The sequence below is a fragment of the Salvelinus sp. IW2-2015 genome, linkage group LG17 (assembly GCF_002910315.2).
Source record: "Salvelinus sp. IW2-2015 linkage group LG17, ASM291031v2, whole genome shotgun sequence".
NCBI lineage: Eukaryota > Metazoa > Chordata > Actinopteri > Salmoniformes > Salmonidae > Salvelinus > Salvelinus sp. IW2-2015.
Genome location: NC_036857.1, coordinates 22,542,022 through 22,569,739, shown reverse-complemented (window position 1 = coordinate 22,569,739; position 27,718 = coordinate 22,542,022). Strand labels below are relative to the sequence as shown.

The following is a 27,718-nucleotide window of genomic DNA, read 5'->3' as shown; positions in this document are numbered from 1 at the left end:
ACATTGATTACAAATTACGTCATAAAGGAAAACGTCCCTAGCAGACGGAGCAGATATGACAGCTGGTAACACAAAGAACGGGGGTTGGGTTTGAGTGAAAGAGCGGGAAGACTGAGGAACAAAGGGAGAAGCTATCGTAAATACAGTCTTATGCATTCTAAATTACCGCCCATTTGGAAAAGGAAAATGCAATAAATATTTAATCTGAGCTGCGCTTCAATAGGTTGGTGGTAGATGGAAGGCCGTGTTGCCCAACAGAGTCCTTTGTCCTTTGAAGAGTGTCTCTGGTGGTGAATGGGATACGTAGTGTCGTTGTTGGGTGGTAGACAGGATACTCTGTCTGTCCTCTCCTAGCCCAGGTTTACAGCGGCCGCTGCTAACTCAACGGCTAGGAGGTATCACTTCTGTAGTGAATAAGAGTTCAAAGTTCATACCATTCACAACCAAAGGTCACGCTGAGGTTGGCTTAGTTCTGTAGTTGACATTTTAGTCCTCTTCAACGTATGGACCGTCGTCCTATCGTCCTCGGAGCAGAAGGTTATATTTTCGTCAAGGGCTTATATAGTGTAGGGAGAGAAGGGTGTGTTTCATAGTTTAGAACCCATTTCTCTTCACAGGCGGGCCACTGATTGAGCAGAGCACTAATCTGATGATAACCCAATTCTCTCATTTGGAAGCTAAAATTACATTGAATCTTTTCACAAATAGTTTAATTTAAATTGCATTTAAATTGCACAACAATTCCATGTGATTCTGATAACTATAATGTGTAGACTTTCCCAGATACAGTTTATGTCGTCCTGTCATCAGTCATAATGTCTSAGATGACAACCGAACTGACATCATATTCATTAAGTACCAACGCATATTTTCAACTGGTTCTATTACCGAAATATGGTTCCTTTCCCCCACTTGTTTGATGTTCCCCGACTGTCTATGTTTAACAAAGGCTATTCAAGAGTCCTTCCGTATAGTCAGAGAGAGAGGGAAGGGAGAAAGGTATTTATGGGGGGGTCATAAACCTTACCCACAGGCCAACGTCATGACAGTACCAATTATTTATGGAGATATGGCCATGTGAATCGTGTCCAATACAGCCCCATGCAGCTGGTTGGCGGCTGTACAAAAACCCTCAGAGAGGATTGAGCTTCATACTACTGCGATGAACTTGATCAACCAAGTTGATTTCACCTGTTGACTCCCTCTCATCTTAACATTAAGCCTTAACATTAAGATGTCATGTAATTTCCTTATTTTCGTTATTAGTGATATATTGGTTTAATAAATGCATCCTTATCACCTTTACCTTTTATGTTACGCAACCTGCTTATGAGCTCTCTCCTTTGTTGCAGAACCATACACAAATCCAACTTTACCATGTCAAACCACAAGTCCTTAATAAATATGTGAACTTTGGCACTATCTCTGTCATCTGTTTTCTCTCTGACCAGAGCAGAGCAACCCTAGTGACATCTATCCAACCAGCTACCTATCTTTGGTTCTTAGCCTACGTTTCAGTGGCAATTTTGGAAATGACCGCCAGGGGGTAATGGACAAAATCTGATATAGCACTATAACCAGAAATACTTTTTTATACATGACCTAGCTGTGTGTGAAATTTGGTGGCTCTATCACAAAATCCACAAATTTTTAATTTAGCCACTGGACTATGGTCAAAATGACCTCAATATGACCCCTATTAAGGTCTTAAGAGTACTTTTTTGTCTTTATTATCTGTGGGGTTTATTTAGTGGGTAAATACATTTTTATATTGTTTGTAATGATTTTACCCTATTTTCTTCTAACAGGAAATCTGGAGTGGCAGCCAATTATATTAAGGCCAGGCCAGGCCAGGCTTCCCAGACTGCCTCCAATCTTTCAAATGTTCTTTAAGGTGTCTAGTATTAGTGTACCAAGTTGGATTATTATTGAACAATTATTTAACCTATCCGCTGGACTATTTGACCTAGTGTCTCTCATGATCACCCCATTTGACAAAGCTGGTCTAACTTTTACATGATGCTTCATTAATGACATTCAATTTCTATGCTAGCTTGGATTAGATTCAAGAGATCAAGTTACAGGCAAGATATTATACCATTTATTAACCTTTTATTTTGGTACAGAACCAAAGATTTATGTGAAGAGAAATTATATGAATTATACATTTTGTTCCAGGCCTCACAGCAACAAAGCATAAAATATTAGACACATAGTCTTGAATTATGGGGTAAACATGAAGAAAAAAGAAGACGGACAAAATGGCTGGATAAAGAAATAGATGAACAGGCGTTCTAATAATACTCTCACTAAAAGTTCCTTCTGATGCCTTCTGGGAGTTGAAAGCAGTGTGCTGATAAAAACGCTGAAGCATTTTTGTGGTATGACAAAAAATATATATATATAAATCACAGAGGTACAGAAACTGTTTTTGCTCTCAGATAGAGTTTAAGTTTTAGGTGTCATATGAAAATGAGTTTTACACGATCTAATCCATCATTGACCAGAAATAATAAACAGTATAATACCAAAAGACTAAAATAATAATAGTGATTGTTATGCACATTTTAAAGCATGATTATATTCATTCATTTGTAATAACATTCAGAAAGCCCACACATGACACGACTATGTGTCACAATAGTTGCCCTCTGAACATTCATCTGAGTCTAATTAATTGAATTGGACAAATAGTTTGTTGACACAGATTTTCAATGAGTTTGTTTTATGCTCCTTGTTATGAGTATTTTCATAGCCTTTTTGTGCCATAAAAACTTCTCAAATGCACTTAGTGTTAGGGACACCTGGTGGGGCTAGGTGTCACCTAGTCATCTGTTGATTGTGGAGTTCTCCCTTGCAGTAAGAAACAAAGTAATTAACGGTCCTGTTCCTTACATGGAGTAAAAAGTAGTTTTATTTTAAAAGGGAACTCAAAGCCATTTTTATCAAATTCTTTAAAAGCATCAACCTTTCACAATATAAAACATTGAGTGAAAACGCTTGTGATTATCTGTTATATGGTATTTATTTCTTCTTTAAGCCTACAAACATGGTTTCATGAGTGCTGTTGAGACGAGGCAGTGTGGGGGTAAAAGGGGTGCTCCACGACCAGGAGAAAGGTCATATGACTGTGACTCAGTAACAGGATGCCCTGTCCTGTTCTCAACAGGCCCTTTGGCTCATGGAGAGCAGGATGTTGGCACTGAATTCATCAATTGTATTTTAACACAGGGATAAGCATGCTTGTATCACTTTGAAGTTACATTTTTTATTCCATGTTTTTCATTTGTATATTGCAGAATCAGTTCAATCTGAAAATATGGACAAATCGAATCAACAAATTCTCTCAGCTGACTGCTGGGGAGACTGAGGAAGGTTTTCTCCAATTCTAAAATAAATCTATTATAACGGCAATAACTCAAGAGGAGCAGTGAACGTATTAAAAGCAGAGGTCTCCCTAAACTACATATAATGACAGCAAGATAAGCTTCAAATTACATTTTGGTTTGTGTGAACGCTGGTCTCATTCACAGCTTCGATGAAAAATATATTGTTTTCTCTTGTGTCCTGTTTCGCCTGTATCTTCTTCAATAAGAAATTAATTCTTTTTTCCTCCTGCGTTTTGAAGAAGGATGCAGACACTTTTCTGCGGATGCGCCTGGCGTAGACCTCCAGCAACACCATGATGTAGCTCACCAGACAGAGTAGTCCCAGGAAGACCCTAACTCTCAGGTCTGGTGCAGAGGGCTCAATATCACAGCGTAAAGCCTCTGGGCTAAATGTCCAGTCATACTGCTTGTGGAAGTTTGCCAGTTCTGTATCCCTACAGATAGCTGGGATAATACATAGACCTGGAAAGCGCAGGTGAATCTGTCAGAGAAAAGAGAATCCAGTCCCCATTTGTCCACTGTGTTATTCAATTTCTATATCATCATTGATCTCAAGGCTACACATTATATAATGTCACATTATGTTCTGTGATGTGCACGACCTTATATAGAAAAGTACTGTATCAATATTGACCTACCTTATATTTCACAGCTATGCTGACAGATGTAGCTGGAACATCCTGCAGCCAAGGCCCACTCACTGTAACTAGATGGTACACAATGTGATCCAAAACCATTATGAAGATAATAACAATTAAATACAAAGTCACCACTACTATGGGAGCAAGACATCTGGTAAATTCCTGTTTTGTTATTTTACAACTTGTGGAATTAACCATATTTTTCAAGTTAGTTGGCTCTATCTGGATTCCATCATCAGATGCTTTTTGCAGCAACTGTCTTGTGATGTAAACGTTGTCAAACTTAACTGAAATGACATATGACTTCAGGTAGTAGGCTGATTCAACTATCAGGTAGATTAGAAAGATGGCCGCCAGAATCCTGTTTGACAGAAGTTTATAATCCTCCAGCAGTTTATTGGCACGTGAAAAGTCTCTCTCAATCTGCTTGCTTACAGTAACAAATGTATTTTTGACCTTTGACACATCAATGTGTGTAAAATGATCAAATTTCCTCAATCTGTTAACAATATTCAGTTCTTCCTGTTTCACTTTGATAGTCTCTCTAACAAGATCTCTCTTTGCTTCTTGAAACAGCTCAGATGAGTTTAAAAGAGAGTGGACAAAACCTTCAGAGGTGCACTTTAAAACGTGCATCACCACTCCCATGTTAACGGTTATGTTAAGGATGATGCTCAACACTAACACAATCACAGAGGTGGAAATGATCAGCTTGCGCCCCTGTTTGGTGCCCAGAGTGGGCAAGATCATAGTTAGCACACAACGGAGAGGATGACAGAGGAACGAGAGGAAAAGGATGGCCACGCTATAGATGCAGGCAGCAGTGCTGGAAGTACCACTGTCATATCTCAGGATCTCTGTCATCCAATGGTAGAGGAGACCACCAGTCACCATGGCGATAATGAAACACATAGAAAGTAACGTCAGGACCTCCTTGGCAGCCTGGGTCGGCTTTGAGTAAACATCCCACAGATACTCTAGAGTGGTCTTTATGGCACCCCAAGGTTCTTGCCTGAAAACCAATGATTGTGTGAATTCAAGTTTTATTAGTTGTATGTACAGTATACACATGGTATACACCATCAAACTAAGTGCTTACTTGCAGGCTCCTCAACAATGCAACAAAAATAAGAAATAATATAAGGTAAGAATACGAACATAAAGTAAATGGCTTATTAGAATAGACTAAACATGAAACACATTTTAGAATTAAACTGTATTCTAACTAGGCTGTGAATTTGATCAAACTGCAATATCCACCATTCTGACTATCATCATGTATTGTTTTAATATCAACATTTTACAAGAGCAGAATAGCTTATTATTGTGTAATTAACACTTTAATAAGCCAGCTTTCTTAAATTCACAAGGGCCTAGCACAATTCACTGTGAAAATAATATACATTTTACATTAATTCCTTAAATCATCTCATAAATAGCTGTCCAGTAACCTAATGTCTCTTTCACTCAAAAGACTGAAAATGAACACCTACCTCAATGAAAAGCCAAAGCCCATGCATTCAGTAATGCTCTTCATTCTCCTTGGTAACAGTGCATGTGAAGTTACACAGTTGTCTGATGGTGGTAACTGTGAAGTTTGATACAGGAACTTATCATACACAGTCACTGCCACATAGATGTGTAAGACGGTTCCCAAAGGGGACAGAAGGGCTCTTGCTCATACTCACATGCTGACACACACTCACTGACATTGACAGGCATAACAAATCAACACATGATGGAACATGCAATACTTGGTGACTAATCATTTAGGGAAGTATTGGTAAGTTAAAAGGTTCTATATGAGCATTGTGGTATACTATTTAGAGGTCGAAACATAACCCTGTGCGAGGTCATACTACTACTGACTAATAGGAGGGGGGATTGCTATGATCTGGGAAACTATGAGCATGTGAGCAATTGTACGAGTTTTCCAAAATAAAATGTTTAGCTGGGGCTTTTTTAATTTCCCTTTGTATTACAGTCAATTAATAAGTATATTTGATTGGTTGAGCAGTTTCATGTTGTGGTACGACTTGTCAAACTTCCTTTTCCAAAATGTTGTGTTCCTTTTCCAACAAGTTCTTCTTTTTAATGTGTGTACTGTGTTACTTTTTTAACAAAGTGTCATTGTGTTCTGTTGTAGTTTGTCTCATTTATTGGCGCCTCCACCAATGACCCTTCCTCTCTTACACTGAGTAACTACTTCAGAGTTCTGCTGAGTTAACCATGTGCCAGACCTTGGGACTTTACATCACCAAATAGACACTATAAGGAATGTACAGCCCTTCACCATTCTTTAGAGACACAGGGGCCAAAATATCACTGCTTGGTTCCAGACACATGTAGAAATTGTGTTCCAACCAAATTTCAATGCAACCTTCTTTCAAATGTGTTGTTCGCTTGTTTGTTTGCCTCATTTGGCTTATTGGGTATCTTGTGTGGTGCTATCAGGCTGTTGAATGAGACTTGATTCCAGTACATATTATGCTGTGTCACCTTGGGTCAATGATTAAAACTAAAAAGGACTATAGTGGCATGGCCCCCGTCTGAATATTATCTCAGGGTTTGAGTTGCTCTGTAGTATATATTACTGTGTGGCATGTCTGTTGGTGCCTGCTCACTGACATCAGCTAAATATACCAATTCCATGGATTGACGAAAAAAGAAAAGAACACATTTGCTGTTGAGTTTTATTTGGTACAACAGCAGTATGAAGAAAATAACAAAGCTACAAAATGTGCATTGATAAACCTAAACGTACTACACAAAATACAAACTATGGTAGAAAATTGTTAATTAGATTTCCACGTACCACATTTCTAATGATTACTTCAAATGAAATAAGATCAGAAAATCATGATTTCTGGATTTTAAAGACATGATGAAAAGTTAAAATGACCTTCTGTGTGTAACTTAGAATGTGTTAAAACATGTGCAGCCAGTGACCCCATGGGCTAGGTAAGTATTTTTCATGAATAATTCACAAACTCCTGTTGTGCGTCAAGACAGTCACAGATTATACAACTAAAGATCAATGGGGGATCGAGTTCAAGTGTGATTTACTAGTAGGTGGCGGACTTGGAGAATGAGCGTTCAGTGTGATGAAATGGATTGGGTCTATTATCATCAAGCAGACTGCTAACACCCTAATCAATAAGGATTATCCTCACAAACACTATCTAGGGAATGTTACAGTGACGAATGAGACAGGCACTCGCAAAGTGGCACACTGACCAGCAGAGGTCACTAAGATGCAAGTCATTTCAGCAAGCATAGCGACAGAATGATGACACAGACATCACCGGTGTCTGGACAAAAACGGTGTCCGACACGACTTGTTGTATAACTGTGGAAGAGAATGTAACAACAGACAGACCAACCACTGTCTATTCTGTCACCCCCTGCCCTGCACAAACAAATTAACTTCAAATGGAAACTTGGCATGGGGACCTAAAACAAACCAGGACATAACATTGGACACATCTGGGAGACCAGGGGTTCGTGGCATGTGACAAGCAAGAAAATTAGCTGATAGAACTTAGTATAATCTACACGACAGAGGAAGTAGAGCACAATGAGAGCCTGAACAAAAAAAATCTAAACTCATATAGTATACAGTAGGCAAATGGCAAAATCTAGAAGTGTACAGTACATTAGCAACATGGTATAGCCATCACACCATAGGCTAAATAACTTAAAGTAACAGCTAATGCTCCCCAAATCTATAGTTGACTTTTGTACATATTCAGAAATGCTGCTCAAGTATTTACTATATAATACCGTGTAATACTTTGTATTGGATAAGCTTCAGATCTACGGTATGCAGTGTATCACAAACTAGTAAGGTTGAAAGGTGGGATGGGGGGGAACTGTATATCTGTGACAGTACTGGACATGTTGACTGGACGAGCCCAGTCTGGATAAGTCTCCAAACTGAACATGGCACGACCCCAAGTGTTCATGGCCAGAGAAACTGATAAAATGCCCAAAATGTTCATCACAAAGCCCGTTTTCACCTGGGAATAGAGAAACCAAACAGATGTAAATCATCTATCTACTAGGATAGAGTATGTTTAAGTTTAAGAACAGTCTGAAATATGGTCACACAGTATATTGGCGTGAGGATCTTACCATGTCCTTCACCAAAAGATGGCCAGATGCAAAGGCAATGGAGTTGGGAGGGGTGGAGACTGGCAACATGAAGGCAAATGAACATCCTGTTGTCGCAGGTATCATGAAGTAAAGAGGATTCACCTTGACAAACATAGCCTGTAGAGGGGAGACAAACACAGTCATTGATATTATTTTGCAGAAATATTGTGTTAATGGAGAATAATACTACTTTGAAACAGTTTTTTGCAGATTAACACAAGTAACACAAATGAACAAAGAGTGTATGAATCCACATCGCATTCAATAAGTGGCAACGATATTCCAAATTCTTAGTAACGTATTTGGCTTAGAAATGTCGCTGAAGATAAGTAACTAGGGTGCACTTGTCATGGTGATACTGGATGATACTGGGTGGGTGATACTATTGCTTAGATTTAACAACACTGTAAGACATTGGCACAGACAGACGAAGACAACTGGTTACTGATAACTGTAGTTAATGTCCAACAGACCAAACAGCCATGGTGCTACACTGACAAATCTGTTAACCCCATGACAAACAGTAAAAAAGTAAATTGCTGTGGGAGATTAAAGTAGAGAGCATCAACTTCCCCATTATCTATTAGTAATACAGTGGAGTTCAAGGCTTTATGGTAGTTCACATGGGTATTCAAAAATACTACACACAAAATACGCCTTTCTTCAAATTGAGTGTTTTCTAGTCGACCGCTTCATACCCACAGGGTACTTCATTCTTAATAATGGAAACATCTAACTAAATGTTGAGTGTTGTGGTCATGTCATACGGTAGATGACAGCTCACCAGTTCAGCAATGACGGGCAGGAATATGATAATGGTGGCGGTATTGCTGGCGAACTCTGTGAAGCAGGCCAGGAAAGCTGTGATGAACATGACGGCCACAGCAGGGGGGACCTGGGCAATAGGCTGGAGGTAGGCTCCTATCCACGCCGCCAGTCCTGACTCCTACACCACAGGGACAGAGCATCAAGACAGTCCTTGACTCAGTAGTAGCAGAAATAGGTCAAAAAGTATAGAAATCACCACACAACAGCTATTAGAATGTACACAAATGAGAATGTGAGTTAAAGGGATTTCATATCTATGGTGTGCACCATTAAACATGAAAGGGGTTTACCCATAGAGATCATAAGGCTTAATGATTCTATATGTAAATGATATGGTTTTACCTCACATCCCTTGGCCATGGCAAAGCCTCCACCCAGCAACAGAATGATATTCCATGGGACACATTCCTGTGCTTTCTTCCATGATAGGAGAGGAACATATGGAGTATTTGGTGCTGTGGAAAACATGACAGGGTATGAAATCGACCTCTGCCCAACAGACAAATCCAGGTCAACCACTGAAATATCAGAATATCTAACCTGCAAGGGGCTTTGAAAAGAGGCAATAAAGAAAGAGCTGCAGCTAGGGGTTAGGGGTCAAAGTAACGGTTATCAAATCAAATTTGATTTGTCATATGCGCCAAATACAACAGGTGTAGATTTATAAACTGTTAACCAACAATGCAGATTAAATAAAAAAATAAAAGTAACAAATAATTAAAGAGCAGCAGTAAAATAACAGTAGCGAGGCTATATACAGGGGGCACCGGTACAGAGTCAATGTGCGGTGGCACCGGTTAGTTGAGGTAATTGAGGTAATATGTACATGTAGGTAGAGTTATTAAAGTGACTATGCATAGATAAAAATAGATAGTAGCAGCAGCGTAAAAGAGAGGGAGTGGGGGGGGAATGCAAATAGTCTGGGTAGCCATTTGATTAGATGTTCAGGAGTCTTATGGCTTGGCGCTCCGGTACCGCTTGCCGTGCGGTAGCAGAGAGAACAGTCTATGACTAGGGTGGCTGGAGTCTTTGACAATTTTTAGGGCCTTCCTCTGACACAGCCTAGTATAGAGGTCGTGGATGGCAGGAAGCTTGGCCCCAGTGATGTGCTGGGCCGTACGCAGTACCCTCTGCAGTGTCGTGCGGTCGGAGGCCGAGCAGTTGCCATACCAGGCAGTGATGCAACCCATCAGGATGCTCTTGATGCAGCTGTAGAACCTTTTGAGGATCTGAGGACCCACTTAGGGGACAAAATAAGGCTGGTTGGGGTTTTGTTTCTGTCTCGGGTACCGCTCTGCTGGACATTTTTCATTTGTCAATAAGTTAAATGTTTTGCCCGGCAAAACATAAAGTTCTGAATATAACTACTGTTCCCTGAAGGGAGGGAACGAGGTACAACATCACTATGGGGAGATGCGCTTTTGTTGTAAAGAGTGAACTGACGGAAAGATAACTATTATTTCACAGGCAAATTCTTAACATATCTACTCAAAATAGTTTTTAATAAAGAACATTAAAGAGCTCAATGTCAAACATATACATATTCTAGTCTCGCTGGAAAAATATGAGGGTAGAAAATGAAAACTGGTACTTCTGTTGCATAAGAAGTTGTGTGCTATGTTAAACCAGTGGGTGAACACAGAGCAAAGTACACAGAGCAAACCAAAGTGTGGCAACACATTTTTGAGGGATTAATAATAAGGGGCGACAGTCTTACCTCACGACGGGACTCTGCTCAGACTCACTAATCTACGTCATTAACATTCCTCAGGTTATTTACAGTACCTTACAACAGAGCCAATACAAGTTCTGCTTCAGAAATGGATTAATGAAATTAATTAAAATATTCTGCCTTAATAGGAGTCAATGTTACTGTAATATATGTCTGGTGAGGCATGACTGAATAATAATGTGACTTTAAAAACCCAGATCTACAGTGCATCTACAGTGCATCTACAGTGGATCTACAGTGCATCTACAGAGCATCTACAGTGCATCTACAGAGCATCTACAGTGCATCTACAGAGCATCTACAGTGCATCTACAGAGCATCTACAGTGCATCTACAGTGCATCTAACTAGTGCATCTACAGTGCATCTAAGTGCATCTACAGTGGATCTACAGTGGATCTACAGGCATCTACAGTGCATCTACAGTGCATCTACAGTGGATCTACAGAGCATCTACAGTGCATCTACAGTGCATCTACGTGCATCTACAGTGGATCTACAGTGCCCATCTACAGAGCATCTACAGTGCATCTACAGAGCATCTACAGTGCATCTACAGAGCATCTATAGTGCATCTACAGAGCATCTACAGTGCATCTACAGAGCATCTACAGTGCATCTACAGTGCATCTACAGTGCATTTGGAAAGTATCCAGACTCCTTCCCTTTTTTCACATTTTGTTACGTTACAGCCTTATTCTAAAATGTATTAAATAAAATACTCCTCAATCTACACAAAATACCCCATAATGACAAGGAGAAAACAGTTTAGTATTAAAAATGTACTTATTTACATAAGTATTCAGAACCCTTTGCTATAAGATTTGAAATTGAGCTCTGGTGCATCCTGTTTCCATTGATCATCCTTGAGATGTTTCTACAACTTGATTGGAGTCCACCTGTGGTAAATTAAATTGATTGGACATGATTTGGAAAGGCACACACCTGTTTATATAAGGTCCCACAGTTGACAGTGCATGTCAGAGCAAAAAAACTCTGACAGAGCTCCAGAGTTCCTCTGTGGAGATGGGAGAACCTTCCAGAAGGACAACCATCTCTGCAGCACTCCACCAATCAAGCCTTTTGGTAGAGTGGCCGGACGGAACCAACTCCTCAGTAAAAGGCACATGACAGCTGGGTTGGAGTTTGCCAAAAGGCACTTAAAGGCACCTCAGACCATGAGAAACAAGATTCTCTAGTGTAATGAAACCAAGATTGAACTCTTTGGCATGAATGCCAAGCGTCACGTCTGGAGGAAACCTGGCACCATCCCTACGGTGAAGCATGGTGGTGGCAGCATCATGCTGTGAGGATGTTTTTCAGTGGCAGGGACTGGGAGACTAGTCAAGATCAAGGGAAAGATGAATGGAGAAAAGTACAGAGAGATCCTTGATGAAAACCTGCTCCAGAGCGCTCAGGACCTCAGGTTCACCATACAACTGGACAACGACCCTAAGTACACAGACAAGGCAACGTAGGAGTGGCTTCGGGGACAAGTCTCTGAATGTCCTTGAGTGGCCCAGCCAGAGCCCGGACTTGAACCCGATCGAACATCTCTGGAAAGACCTGAAAATAGCTGTGCAGCGACGCTCCCCATCCAAACTGACAGAGCTTGAGAGGAAACAGAGAAGAATGGGAGAAACTCCCCAAATACAGGTGTGCCAAGCTTGTAGCATCATACCCAAGAAGACTCGAGGCTGCAATCGCTGCCTAAGGTACTTCAACAAAGTACTGAGTAAAGGGTCTGAATACTTATGTAAATTTGATATTTCATTTTTTGCAAAAATGGCTAAAAACCTGTTTCTGTTTTGTTATGATGGGATATTATGTGTAGATTGAACTATTTAATCAATTTTGGAATAAGGCTGTAACCTAACAAAATGTGGAAAAAAGTCAAGGGATCTGAATTCTTTCCGAATGCAATGTATACAGCTGCTTCACTCCATCTAATCTTTTGATTTGAAAATATACAGTTTTCTTTATATCAGTACAGAAAGGCTGTATGATTTAAAACAGTGGTATTTTCAATCTACATATTCTAAAAATGTATTTCTCATTATTTGGGACATATCCTTTCTGGTACTGACCTTGAGAATCAAACCACCAGCTAAGAGAGGGCTTTTGGGAAGGGAAGAAGAATAGGATTGACACAATGATCACTCCAGTGGTCGCATCTGAGACATACCTGCAGGAGGAAGAGAATCAAAGAAGAGGAATGAAGCAGCTGGTTTCCTCAAGCCTCCAGTGAATTATACAGACATTTCCTAGTTAACGGGCAGTGGATTGTCAGCTTGTCTCTCTTACCCTTTGTTGAAAAACGTTGACCATCCAGTTACAAATTTAGGATCTCTTGTAAACAGGAGAACGGCAAACAAAATGAAAAAGAATGCGATGGCTCCTTCTGCAAAACTAAAATGGAAGATAGGAAATTATTGTCTAAGGAATTCTACATTACCACCAACATATAGTCCAGAGGGTCTAGAACAAGGGTAGGGTCTAGAACAAAGGTAGTCATCTTTAGTCCTGGAGGGCTGCAGCAGGCATTTTGTTCCATCACAGCATTAACACACTGATTGAAATAAACAATCTAAAACATGTGCACAATGTGTCCCTCCTAAACTAGAATTAGCCACCCCTGGTGTAGGGCATGATTTAAGACTGGAGCATGTTGCCTGTGATTTAGTCTAGAGATATGTCCTTACTTTATGGGGCCTAGTTTTCTGTAGTCTTCATCAATCACGGCCTCAGCCTTCGCCTCTGCTTGTGCTCTTTCGTCCTGTTTCTTCACACACAACCTGACCACAAAAAATAGTATGAAAATAATGTGGAAATATCTGACAGGTAGAAGAATGTATTACTCCATACTACTTCAAAAAGTGTACAGTAAAAAATCCTATAACTCTACCAGACTGCCACATGTAGTCATCTATGGTCACATTTTTATATTACACTGATGAGGTGCTGTACTTAGATCTGATTTCACCATCATACCGTGTATTCAAGCCCCCGTAGAGGAAAGAAATCCATAGCCATCCCAAGATGAGGAAGAACACCATGAGAGGAAATGCGAATGCAAACCAAGAGCCAAAATTGATCAAGTCGCACTCGGGGAAGTAACTAGAACACAAAGAAGCAACTGTCAAAAACGGTACAGCAAACATGAAAAAAGTAGTATTTTATAGTCTTAATGTAACATGTTATTCGTACCCAGCTATTTGCCAGTTAAATCCTAACAGGCCTTTAAGAGGGACGTCTGAAGTTCTACAATGTCTGAAACATCCCAGTACCTGTGTCACTTGTCTCATCTTTTTTCATAATGGTTAAAAGTTTGTATGTTGTACAAAACCCTCACCTTACAGATTATTATTGCTCTATCTGATGGGCCTGTGAGGTCTATGAGAGGGTATGTTCAGATGCAGTAGGAGAAAGTGAGATCAGCCAAATCTTCAACTTGAGTACCTCTTAAGTTGTCCAATGAGGATGAGGTTTGGTGCAGTGCCTGTCAGGGTGGCAGTCCCTCCGATACTGGCAGCGTACGGGATACATATCAGGAAGCCTTTCCACACCTTCATCTGGTACTCTGACTCTGTCCTGATCTCCTCTGCAGTACTCCCATCTGAACGCTCCATCCGATCAGGTCTTAAGATATAATTATACCAACATTAGTAAAAGCTACACGATAACCATGAATCCTATTCTAACAACATGAGAGCTTCAATTGTTCAGTTTGTTTATGTTTGCTTTCTTACCCGTCTATAGCCAATATCTGTTTTTCAGAGGGCAGTGCATGCAGCTTTACTCGTGCTTGACCTGATGGATGTTGAAGTGAACAGGTTGTGTTAGGGTTATTCTCTCCATTGTTTACTCTGCGGTGACAAATTACAAAATATATATTTTTTAAGGACAGGCTTAGATGTCATAACAATTCCATATTGAAGACCAATTTGAACGCGATTTAGGGGGTCATCTAAGTGTAAATAAAAGCTAAATATTTTTTTTTTAAACGGCCTCTGCTGAGAATCAACAAGTTTCCCATGAACCAATTACTGTGATGCTACAATATCCATAGCTATAGAATGAATGAGACAAGCTATAACAGAGATATTTAAACATTTCTCATCAAAGCCTGTGAGTTACAGTTCTCTAAGTAGGTTGTCTTTAGGCCTTTGTCATATTTAATATATGACTTGAAAGGTGGCTAATATGTTTAATCAATTATCAGTTGAATATTGACATGTCGTGCATCGAAGGCAATGTGATAGAACAGGTAGTTGTAAAAAAGTCCACACCTTCAATTACCTATTACAGTTTAAGTGTGGAAATATCACTCTTAGCTTTAGAAAGTTGAAGTATAGTATGTTTGTTTTTGTAAGCACTACAAACAATTTGCATTACAGTGTCGAAAAAAAAAGATTTGTCCTGTCTTGGCTACTTAATATTTTTTATCTTTTCACTCGATGTACACTACCGGTCAAAAGTTTTTGTACACCTACTCTTTCAAGGGTTTTTCTTTATTTTACCATTTTATACATTGTATAATAATAGTGAAGACATCAAAACTATGAAATAACACATATGGAATTATGTAGTCACCAAAAAAGTGTTTTATATCTGAGATTCTTCAAAGTAGCCACCCTTTGCCTTGATGACAGCTTTGCAAACTCTTGGCAACTCTTGGCATTCTCTCAACCAGCTTCACCTGGAATGCTTTTCCAACAGTCTTGAAGGAGTTCCCACATATGCTGAGCACTTGTTGGCTGCTTTTCCTTCACTCTGCGGTCCGACTCAACCCAAACCATCTCAATATGTTTGAGGTCGGGGGATTGTGGAGGCCAGGACATCTGAGTCAGCACTCCATCACTCTCCTTCTTGGTCAAATAGACCTTACACAGCCTGGAGATGTGTTTGGTCATTGTCCTGTTGAAAAACAAATGATAGTACCACTAAGCCCAAACCAGATGGGATGGCGTATCGCTGCAGAATGCTGTGGTAGCCATGCTGGTTAAGTGTGCCTTGAATTCTAAATAAATCACAGACAGTGTCACCAGCAAAAAAATCACACACCATAACACCTCCTCCTGCATGCTTTAGGGTGGGAAATACACATGCAGAGATAATCCGTTCACCCACATCACGTCTCACAAAGACACAGCGGTTGGAACCAAAGATCTTCAATTTGGACTTCAGAACAAAGGACAAATTTCCACTGCTCTAATGTCCATTGCTCGTGTTTCTTGGCCCAAGGGAGTCTCTTCTTCTTAATGGTGTTCTTTAGTAGTGGTTTCTTTGTAGCAATTTGACCATGAAGGCCTGATTCACCCAGTCTCCTCTGAACAGCTGATGTTGAGATGTGTCTGTTACTTGAATTCTGTGAAGCATTTATTTGGGCTGCAGTTTCTGAGGCTGGTAACTCAAATGAACTTATTCTCTGCAGCAGAGGTAACTTTGGGTCTTCCATTCCTATGGCAATCCTAATGAGAGCCAGTTTCATCATAGCGCTTGATGGGTTTTGCGACTGCACTTGAAGAAACTTTCTTGAAATTTTCCGTATTGACTGACCTTTATGTCTTAAAGTAATGATGTACTGTCATTTATCTTTGCTTATTTGAGCTGTTCTTGCCATAATATGGACTTGGTCTTTTACCAAATTGGGCTATCTCTGTATACCCCATACCTTGTCACAACACAACTGATTGGCTCAAATGCATTAAGAAGGAAAGAAATTCCACAAAGGAACTTTTAACAATGCACACCTGTTAAATGAAATGCATTCCAGGTGACTACCTCATGAAGCTGGTTGAGAAAATGCCAAAAGTGTTTAAAGCTGTCATCAAGGCAAAGAGTGTCTATTTGAAGAATCTCAAATATAAAATATATTTTGATTTGTTTAACACTTTTTTGGTTACTACATAATTCCATACGTGTTATTTCATAGTTTTGAGGTCTTCACTATTATTCTACAATGTAGAAAATAGTAAACATAAAGAAAAAACATTAAATGAGTAGGTGTTCTAAAACTTTTGACCGGTAGTGTATATGGGACAGTTGGAGAAACCCTACACAGCAACTCACCCTCTGTCTCGTCTTTCACCTTACAGTTTTCCTTCAGAGTGGCCAGGTCTCCAAAGAGACTCTCCAGGATGGCGTTAGCAATGGGAAGCATCATGGCCGTTGTTGCGGTGTTACTGAGCCACATGGACAGGAAGGCAGAGGTGATCATCATTCCCAAAATCAACCTGCACAGAGAGATGTACACATGGGTCAGGAGTAAGTGGAGTGACACATCAATACATTTAATATTTCTGATAATATGATTATGTAGGCTATATTTTGCCATATGCAGGGCATTCATATAAGATAATGGAAAAGAATCCCAAAATATAAATTATGATTAATTTATTACTGTTGTATATGGCGATATAGTCTTCTCACCAGGCTGGTTTGACTCCAACAATCTTAAGAACTTTCAGAGCTATTCTGCGATGCAGACCCCATTCCTCAATAGCTGATGCCATAACAAGACCACTGAGAAAGAGAAAATTGGTATCGAGGAAGTACTGAGGGCAGACTTTTTTGGATGGAAGAATTCCCATGGTTGGAAAGAGGCAAACAGGTAGCATGGCAGTGACAGCTAAGGGAAGTGTCTCTGTGCACCAGAACACAGCCATTAGAAGCACCACGTACAGACATTTCCCCTCCTGCAAAACATAACAGAGACATGTTGGTGAACACTCAAGAGGAAAAGCCAACTGTACCATTTACAAAGGTGATCTATGTAATTCATGTTTGTATCATGCTGTGGAAAGACAAATGTACAAGGAATGTACTTTTTATGTGACTGGATTTGCAATTGTAAATAAAGAAGTCTTTGAAGTTATTAGTAATTGGGTTAGGGCTCAGATTGGGCTATGGTTATGATTAAGAGGGGGAATGGAGGAAAGCCAAGTTATGGATGTAAGGATTGTGTTTTTAGATATATGATGGAGCAGGGCCATGTCCTATATACTGGAATAACATGATCAACCTAAAACAGATCAAAAGTATAGAATTGTAGGTTTTAATCTAATGGGACACTTCTTAGGATCCTGATTCTAATTTCAGTGAAGACCAACAGATATCAGGTTAAAGGGTGTTCGGGTTTAAATTAAAGGCAGGTGTGGATATTAATGATAATATCAGTTTTAGGCTTGATATAGTTTAGCAATTTGGTTAAGGTATAACTTATAAAGTTGAATCTACTTCTTCTTGTAAATTAGAGGAAGAAATGGTTACAGTAAGAATATCTGTGCATCTCCCAATAACCACGTACCTTTTCCGGTAGCCCAAAAAGTAACGGGAGAAGAATAAGTGGAGTGAGGAAAAGAATAAGTTGTTTCTTGACACACCAAAGTTTCTTAGCGAATGTTGATATGGTTTCCATTTCCATGTCGAATATGAGCGTTAAAGCTCGTTATGTGACGCTTTAGAGCAGAACTTGACGCCTCTATCTCTTTTATTACCTTGACTTTGTTGTTTTTGCACTCTTGGAGAAGCTTAACTATTGGCTTACAGTTTAACTCCTAACGCGTTGTTCAAGTTATTGTGGATGTGCGCAAATTGAGCCTGTTCTGTGGTTGTCCCATCGGGCAGATGATTTATTTTGTTTTACTGATAGCAACCTAAATGCAAAGCACTCCAGCAGTCTGGTTGTCTGGTTCCTCCCTGCAAAACAGATGCCATGTCAACGTTAATCAAAAACTGTCAATCATCATGTGATCTTACAGCCTATAACCCATCCATGGAGGATCCCACAAGGGTAGGGGCCAAACAGGTAAGACATGTAAAACTGTGTTTAAGGGGGTAGGGACTTGAACCAGTGACCTTGCTTGAAGTTAAAGGATAAGAGCAACATGCATCTCTGCCATAAATGTCAGGACCTTTAAGCAGAATTCATACGTTTGGGAAAAAATGAAGACCGACTACATGGAGACTACTATTGTAATCAGTAACACTTAACCAAACACAGTTTACGTAGCCTAGTTGTTTTTTGTAGATAATTGAAAGATAGGCCTATGTCCTATTGCATTTGCTGGTTAAAGAGGTGACTTCAGTTCATTTGTGATTTCGTTGGCGGCTCCCACAATTGCGCGCACAACGCCGCAATATATAAGATGTTCTTTTATTAGTCCATAGAGATGGAAATTTGTCTTCTGCTTTTTTTTACCCAAACCCTCCGACACACACACACACATAGGCCTACACACTAGTGATGCGCGTTTGACTCATAACCCGCAGTCCTCGGGGTTATACCCGCACGGTGGGTGGTTTATGGTCATGCAACATTGTGTGGATGAAGGGTCGGTGGTGTATAGGTTGGTGGGTGGCGTGTAGGTTAAATAAAGATAAGACAATACTTAAAACAAATCTATGAATGTATAATTATTGTGCAATTGATATATTTAGGCTACAACGCGGTTTTTATGTTAGGCTATATGGCATTAGTGCATAAGCCTAAACTTTAGGGCCTAACTGTAGGCGCGTCAAATAGCCCACATGCCAATAGCCAAATGCTTTTGTGAGCGGGCTGAAAAAGTTAACGTAGATCCACTAAGGCAAAAAGGACACTGTCGGCGTTTAATTCAATAAGAGTAAAGCTGCGAAATGGAGAGTTGAAAATAAAGAGAAGGGAGTGACAGAAAATATATTTTTGGGAAAGGTGAAAGAGGATGATAGCATCGCCAGCTATGTTATGTGTGATGATTGTGAGGCACTATACAAATTCTACAGTCACAAGACGGGGACTTCAAATAGGCATGGTATGTCAAGGGAACTTTTAAGACTACTGTTCAGATGGGTTAAATGGAAACTGAAATCTGGACACTGACTGTAGATCTATAACCTCTCACATAGCCTTAATATCAACTCCTGCAGAATTAAGCATTTCTTGCAGTAAAATTATATAGGCCTACTAAACGTAGGCAACATTTCGTCTTTGCAACAGGAGTGGAGAAATATGACTGAATTCGTTCAGCATCTTGAGAGAATACGAATGGCATTTAAATACTGTCTGTAGAGGTGCTGTCTTTGTCAGCATCATAAAAGCTGATCGTTTTTCAACCACATAAAATATGCATCCAACCCGAACTGTTGGGTCGTTTTCACATCTTTATATTTCATTACAACCGGGCAAACTGATGGCATTTGGACATTTTGCACAGAAATTCGTTCTTGTTTTTTTGTTGTTGTTGTTAGTTGTTGTTGCATGTTCTCCCCGGTCCCTAAACGTTTGTTCTGCAAATGAAGCAGAGATGACAGAGAAAACTTGACCGATGTCAACTAGATTGACGCATTCATTCTATCGATTTATGACATTATTCTGCTGTGCAAGGGTTTATTTAGTCTTCTAGAGAAACTGCTATGTATCTAATTATAGACAATTTGATTAAGAAATAGCCTACCAAAATGTCAGAAATTATGAGGAGAAACATATTTAAATCATGCAAAATAAAATATTGTACCCCCTGTCAAAAAAAAAATCGTTCCTCCTTCTCTGACTGTAGCCTACAGTGCATTTTCTAATATTAGCGGTTAGAGTCGGGTACAGGCCTCATATTTTCACTTGATCACATTGTAGGGCAAGTACAGATGGGTTATTAGCAATTGCGGGCGAATGCAGATGGGTTATTAGCAATTGCTGGCGGATGCCGATGGGTTGTTAGCAATTGCGGGTGGATGCAGATGGGTTATTAGCAATTGTGGGTACTGTGCCACTACTACACACAAGGTTTAAGAGGCTGCAGCAGAGGTCTCCAAATGTTCCTATAGGCCTAACCATAAATTATATATCTGCAGGGACAATGTGGAGTGATGTGGAGTGGGCCTACTTTTGTTACATCTGCTCCTGCCACGACCTCTACTGCTCATCCTGTGTCTCCTTGATCTGCCGCCACGCCCCCAGTGCCCTCTCCCTCTCCCTCTCTTTCTCTGTGTGTGATTGTGTGGGTGGAGACAGGTGTGCTGGAGTCAGAGAAGATCTCCACCAGCTGCAACCTGTTCCATAATCAAGACCTCTACAAATACTCAGTCCTGTCACTTCCACACTGCCAGATCGTAATCTCTGCTCAGTCAGTCTACGGTTCTAGCCGTTTGTTACGATTTAGATCCTGTTGTGCCTGTTTTCCTTGCCTCACTCTAACTCTGGTCCCTGTCTCCAGTCCCACGTCTCCTCATCCTGCTACTCTGTCCTGGATTCCCCGCTCTACTGCTCCCTTGGATTCCCCTCCGGCCCTGCTTACCCTGTCCCAACCCCTCTCGCTCCAGCCTCAGCCTCCGCACCTGGTTTCCTGCAACCCGCCTGAGCTTCCCCTGGCCTGCACTCCATCTTCCCGCTGTGTTTCAATAAATACCTTGGTTACTTCATTCCAGTCCCCTCATCTGAGTCTGCTCTTGGGTTTCCCTGTTCCACTCCGCATAACAAATTTAAGCTACTAGCTCTCACAGTCGCATGTCAGAATTAGACATTCCTCCATGTTTCTCAAACATAAAATTTCGAAGTTGTTTCTAACTTCAAATTTCGAAGTGTTTAAGTTTACATTTAGGCATTAACTTTTAAGGTTAGGGTGAAATTCAGGTGTTAACTCCAAAATCTTAAGGTTGGGCATTAACTCCTAATTGTTAAGGTTTGGATAGGCTTAAAACAAAAATTTCAAAAATGTTTTTCTATTGCAGGATTTGAACTTGCAACCTTTGGAATCAGATGCTTACTGTTGCCCCTAGTAGCCAGTTTCCATGTCATCTCCCGACATCTTCACACATGGATGGACCTTGAATACTGACTTGTTTTAAAAACAAAGTCATAATTATGACTAAACCCTGCCTACTTCTAAAATGTATATTCTTAAAATCTGATTTTTAACCTAACACTAACCTTAACCACACTGCTAAACTTATGCCTAACCCTAATGTGCTAAAGCACATTTTTACGATATAGTCAATTTTTATCTTGTGGCTGTGGTAACTAGTGACAACCGACTGTCTGCTTTGGCACTTCTCAAAAGAAGGTAATGGCAGGATCGCTTCTCTCCCACGGGAATAGCTCCCTCTCTCTTTGACTTTCTAAAGCCATTCATAACTACCCTGGCAAGAAACGGTCTCTGCTGGCATCGGTCTGATGGCCTCATAGAGGTCAGAGCCAACCCTCTACTGCTCTTGATCACAGGAATAAGTAGCGCTTTCCACTGTTGAACTATTCTCTGCGATGCAGAGGTGCCATCTAGTGTCATACATAAAAACGGAAGAAAAAAAGCGGTTTGTGGGGTACACTCCCTTCCATATGTATTTGGACAGTGAAGCTACATTTTTTTGTTTGGCTCAATAATCCAGCATTTTGGATTTGAGATCAAATGTTTCATATGAGACTACAGTAGCCTACAGAATGTCACATTTTACAGCAGCAATCAGCAGTAGAAACAATAACAAACCGCTGCTCCCCACCGCTGGTTCGGTAAAAAGCTGAGGGATGGGGCTGGAGAAATTGAATCACTCTCAAATTCATAGACAGAGTTATGATGCAAGGTTTGAACAACCATGATATCAAAATTATAGTTTTAACCATGTTTTGTTTACATTTTCTTTGTTTACAAACATTGGAGTAAAATACGCTTATATTTTGTGTTCTGATGGGGTATGACAGTTGAACTCAGCTCATGAGGCATTTCTAAGTTATTTTCATCAAGAATCAAGAATCATGAATTTATAGGTAAAGAAATTGATGGACTGAAGTAAGAGCTGATTGTACCTTTAAGGGTATTTTCATACCCGATTTACCGTTTATAAATGAAAGCACTTTATCTATTTAATCCCCCCATGTGAAGAAGTCATACGTATTTTTGAAAATGTACTTATAGTGTAGGAAAGTAGTCAAAAGTTTAGTATTTGGTCCCATATTCCTTCCACACAATGACTACATCAAGCTTGTGATCTCTAAAAACTAGTTGGATGCATTTGTGGTCTGTTTTGGTTGTGTTTTGGGTTATGTTTTGCCCAATAGTAATAGCTATAGAACAGATTCTTCCAGCAATAGAACATAATCAGAATGACAAGGTGCATGCAGGTTACTGTAAGTGAGGAGATAGTTAGAGACTCAGTCAGCCATAGGCACTGGCAGTGGACTAACCATAACCTCGTCCCCAGGCTGATTGTGTCTGATGAATCAGATTAGACCATGACATAGTCATAGTGGTTTAACCTTAGCAGACAGTGCAACTAAGCAACTCTACTCTAAGGTTGAAAAAAGGTACAGTGTCATTACATATTTTACTTTAGATCATATTTTATCACAGATCAATTTGTTCCATTCAGTTATTCCAAATGAAATAGTGAGTATGAAGTACTCATATCAAAAACCTGGGTAGACTTCGGCAATACTTCGGCAATTCCCAAAGGACAGGTTTCCCCCCTCTTTTTTGCTTTTTACCTGCCATCAAATAAAATAAAATAAAATGGTATTAGTCACATGTGCCGAATACAACAGTGAAATGCTTACTTACGAGCCCCTAACCAACAATGCAGTAAAAAAATAAAAAATACAAATAAGAAAAACAAATAAAAGTAACAAGTAATTAAAGAGCAGCAGTAAAATAACAATAGCGAGACTATATACAGGAGGGTACCGGTACAGAGTCAATGTGCGGGAGCACCGGTTAGTCGAGGTAATTGAGGTAATGTGTACATGTAGGTAGAGTTATTAAAGTGACTATGCATAGATGATTGTCACGTTGTGAAGGATCGGGAGACAGGCGCAGGAATGCGTAATAGTTTTTTTTATTGACCTAAATTACAGTGTGCCATGTAAAGGCACAGGGACGAAGACCAAACAAACACGTATACAAAATACAGGGTTGAACCCAAACAAATGAGCGAGGAGTACCTCAAATAAATACACGGGGTGAGACCCGTAATACCTACGCAGGACGAGTCCCGAAAAACACAAGCGCACAATGATACACCATGGGACGAGACCCGTAATCATATATGCACATCCAAACAGCACGAAAGCCAAAACAACACAGCACAGGAACAACGGACATTGGAACAATAATCGACAGCCCAATGGAGAAACAAAGGGCACATTTATACAAATACAATCAGCGAGGAATAGGAACCAGGTGTGCGTAATGACACAGTTCAGTGCCTAGAGGCCGGTGACGTAGACCTCCGAAACTGGTGCATGGAATGATCAACAGTACCAGAGGGATCTGTGACAGATGATAACAACAGAGAGTAGCAGCAGTGTAAAGGGTGGGGGGGGGCAATGCAAATAGTCTTGGTAGCCATTTGATTAGATGTTCTGGAGCCTTATGGCTTGGGGGTAGAAGCTGTTTAGAAGTCTCTTGGACCTAGACTTGGCGCTCCGGTACTGCTTGCCATGCGGTAGCATAGAGAACAGTCTATGACTAGGGTGGCTGGAGTCTTTAACAATTTTTAGGGCCTTCCTCTGACACCGCCTGGTATAGAGGTTGTGGATGGCAGGAAGCTTTGCCCCAGTGATATACTTGGCCGTACGCACTACCCTCTGTAGTGCCTTGCGGTTCGGAGACTGAGCATTTGCCATACCAGGCAGTGATGCAACCAGTCAGGATGCTCTCAATGGTGCAGTTGTAGAACCTTTTGAGGATCTGAGGACCTATGCCAAATCTTTTCAGTCTCCTGAGGGGGAATAGGTTTTGTCGTGCCCTCTTCACGACTGTCTTGGTGTACTTGGACCATGTTAGTTTGTTGGTGATGTGGACACCAAGGAACTTGAAGCTCTCAACCTGCTCCACTACAGTCCCGTCGATGAGAATGGGGGTGTGCTCGGTCCTCTTTTTCCTGTAGTCCACAATCATCTCCTTTGTCTTGATCAAGTTGAGGGAGAGGTTTTTGTCCTGGCACCACACGGCCAGGTCTCTGACCTCCTCCCTATAGGATGTCTCGTCGTTGTCGGTGATCAAGCCTACCACTGTTGTGTCATCAGCAAACTTTATGATGGTGTTGGAGTCGTGCCTGGCCGTGCAGTCATGAGTGAACAGGGAGTACAGGAAGGGACTGAGCACGCACCCCTGAGGGGCCCCTGTGTTGAGGATCAGCGTGGTGGATGTGTTGTTACCTACAGTTGAAGTCGGAAGTTTACATACACCTTAGCCAAATACATTGAAACTCAGTTTTTCACAATTCCTGACATTTAATCCCAGTAGAAATTACCTGTTTTAGGTCAGTTAAGATCACCACTTTATTTTAAGAATGTGAAATGTCAGAATAATAGTAGAGAGAATGATTTATTTCAGCTTTTATTTCTTTCATCACATTCCCAGTGGGTCAGAAGTTTACATACACTCAATTGGTATTTGGTAGCATTGCCTTTAAATTGTTTAACTTGGGTCAAACGTTTCGGGTAGCCTTCCACAAGCTTCCCACAATAAGTTGGGTGAATTTTGGCCCATTCCTCCTGACAGAGCTGGTGTAACTGAGTCAGGTGTGTAGGCCTCCTTACTCGCACACGCTTTTTCAGTTCTGCCATACAAATTTTCAATAGGATTGAGGTCAGGGCTTTGTGATGGCCACTCCAATTCCTTGACTTTGTTGTCCTTAAGCCATAATGCCACAACTTTGGAAGTATGCTTGGGGTCATTGTCCATTTGGAAGACCCATTTGCGACCAAGTTTTAACTTCCTGACTGATGTTGCTTCAATATATCCACCTAATTTTACTTCCTCACGACGCCATCTATTTTGTGAATTGCACCATTTACTCTGCAGCAAAGCACCCCCACAACATGATGCTGACATAATGCTGCCACCCCCATGCTTCACGGTCGGGATGGTGTTCTTCGGCTTGCAAGCCTCCCACTTTTTCCTCCAAACATAACGATGGTCATTATGGCCAAACAGTTCTATTTTTGTTTCATCAGACCAGAGGACATTTCTCCAAAAAGTACAATCTTTGTCCCCATGTGCAGTTGCAAACCGTAGTCTGGCTTTTTTATGTTGGTTTTGGAGCAGTGGCTTCTTCCTTGCTCAGAGGCCTTTCAGGTTATATCGATATATGACTCGTTTTACTGTGGATATAGATACTTTTGTAACAGTTTCCTCCAGAATCTTCACACGGTTCTTTGCTGTTGTTTGGCACTGTTGTTCTGGCACTTTTCGCACTAAAGTACGTTTATCTCTAAGAGACAGAACACGTCTCCTTCCTGAGCGGTATGACGGCTGCGTGGTCCCATGGTGTTTATACTTGCATACTATTGTTTGTACAGATGAACGTGGTACCTTCAGGCGTTTGGAAATTGCTCCCAAGGATGAACCAGGTCTACAATTTGTTTTCTGAGGTCTTGTCTGATTTCTTTTGATTTTCCCATGATGTCAAGCAAAGAGGCCCTGGGTTTTAAGGTAGGCCTTGAAATACATCCACAGGTACACTTCCAATTGACTCAAACTATGTCAATTAGCCTATCAGAAGCTTCTAAAGCCATGACATCCCTTTCTGGAATTTTCCAAGCTGTTTAAAGGCACAGTCAACTTAGTATATGTAAACCTCTGACCCACTGGAATTGTGATACAGTGAATTATAAGTTAAATAATCTGTCTGTAAACAATTGTTGGAAAAATGACTTGTGTCAGGCACAAAGTAGATGTCCTTACCGGGCTTGCCAAAACTATAGTTTGTTAACAATTAATTTGTGGAGTGGTTGAAAAACGAGTTTTAATGACTCCAACCTAAGTGTATGTAAACTTCCGACTTCAACTATACCCTTACCACCTGGGGGCGGCCCATTAGGAAGTCCAGGATCCAGTTGCAGAGGCAGGTGTTTAGTCCCAGGGTCCTTAGCTTATTGATGAGGTTTGAGGGCACTATGGTGTTGAAAGCTGAGCTGTTTTGTCCCGGTTGGAAAAGGGCAGTGTGGAGTGCAATAGAGATTGCATCATCTGTGGATCTGTTAGGGCAGTATGCAAATTGGAGTGGGTCTAGGGTTTCTGGAATAATGGTGTTGATGTGAGCCATGTCCAGCCTTTCAATGCACTTCATGGCTACAGACGTGAATGCTACGGGTCGGTAGTCATGACCCTGAATATTGGCATCTTCAGCTTGGCTACACATCAACTGTCTGCCCAACAAATGTTTTAAAGATCAGAAAAAAGGAAAATCCAGTTGTGTAATGCTATGTTGGATGAAATGCAAACAGACGGTTCCTGAGCCAAGAAAAGGTTAGACTCGTTGTTATGCCTATATGTTCTGACAAGTTTCATAGACATTAAGGACAAACAGTAGGTCTCAGGTTCTATCCACTGTTAGACCTAAATGCAAAACATGTCTTGAAACACCCTTTTTGCTTTGTGTGTGTGTGTGTGTGTGTGTGTGTGTGTGTGTGTGTGTGTATAGCCACATCGCCTTTGGCTTTAAATTATTTGGTGCAAAATACTGTAGCTACTTTTGAAACAATGATTCTTTTCTATTTTGATTTTACATGCACCATCGGTTTTGTCCGTTTAATTTACTGTAAGTTTCTCAATTGGCTGGGATATTTTTACTTTCAAGAAGGCCGTCAAATAGAATGAATGTCATCGATTAAGTATTATCAGATGAAGGGAAAGTTGTATAATGTGAAACAACTTAGTCTATGTCAAACTATTGAATGTGTGTGTGTGTGTGTGTGTGTGTGTCTATGTGTGTCTGTGTGTGCACTTGAGTGAATGTGTGTGTCTGTGTATGTCTGCACGAGCACCCAGGTTCAGGCTGTGTTCATTGAATTGGACCGGGGCTGGCTGAAAGGGCTCTCAGGGCTCAGGAGAAACCAGACAACCACAGTTCTCTCTAGCTGTGATCTAAAAGGAGGAGCATCCAGCAGCAGGGCTCCAGAAGAGGTTCTTAGGGGGCAGGTGGCTCTCTCATTACCTTGTATTCCTGCATTCCTGCATCACGGCATCTCCCTCTGTGAACTGTTGACTAAATTCCCACCAG

The 27,718-nt window shown here is 40.7% G+C and overlaps 2 protein-coding genes across 2 annotated transcripts; both read right to left on the bottom strand.

The window, feature by feature from the left end:
• Window positions 1-3,048: 3,048 nt before the first annotated feature.
• On the bottom strand, window positions 3,049-5,101 carry ocstamp (osteoclast stimulatory transmembrane protein). The gene is made up of 2 exons (XM_024005091.2): window positions 4,028-5,101; window positions 3,049-3,870 (listed from the first exon to the last, which is right to left on the bottom strand). The coding sequence occupies exons 1-2, from the start codon at window positions 5,099-5,101 to the stop codon at window positions 3,490-3,492; spliced, it is 1,455 nt and encodes a 484-aa protein (XP_023860859.2). The 3' UTR covers window positions 3,049-3,489.
• Window positions 5,102-7,221: 2,120 nt separating this feature from the next.
• slc13a3 (Na(+)/dicarboxylate cotransporter 3) lies at window positions 7,222-18,231 on the bottom strand. Its single transcript, XM_024006559.3, has 13 exons — window positions 18,054-18,231; window positions 17,177-17,442; window positions 16,817-16,980; window positions 14,494-14,554; window positions 14,204-14,383; window positions 13,736-13,861; window positions 13,447-13,539; window positions 13,049-13,153; window positions 12,832-12,929; window positions 9,356-9,468; window positions 8,970-9,131; window positions 8,165-8,302; window positions 7,222-8,049 (listed from the first exon to the last, which is right to left on the bottom strand). The coding sequence occupies exons 1-13, from the start codon at window positions 18,168-18,170 to the stop codon at window positions 7,864-7,866; spliced, it is 1,809 nt and encodes a 602-aa protein (XP_023862327.1). The 5' UTR covers window positions 18,171-18,231; the 3' UTR covers window positions 7,222-7,863.
• Between the last annotated feature and the right edge of the window lie 9,487 nt (window positions 18,232-27,718).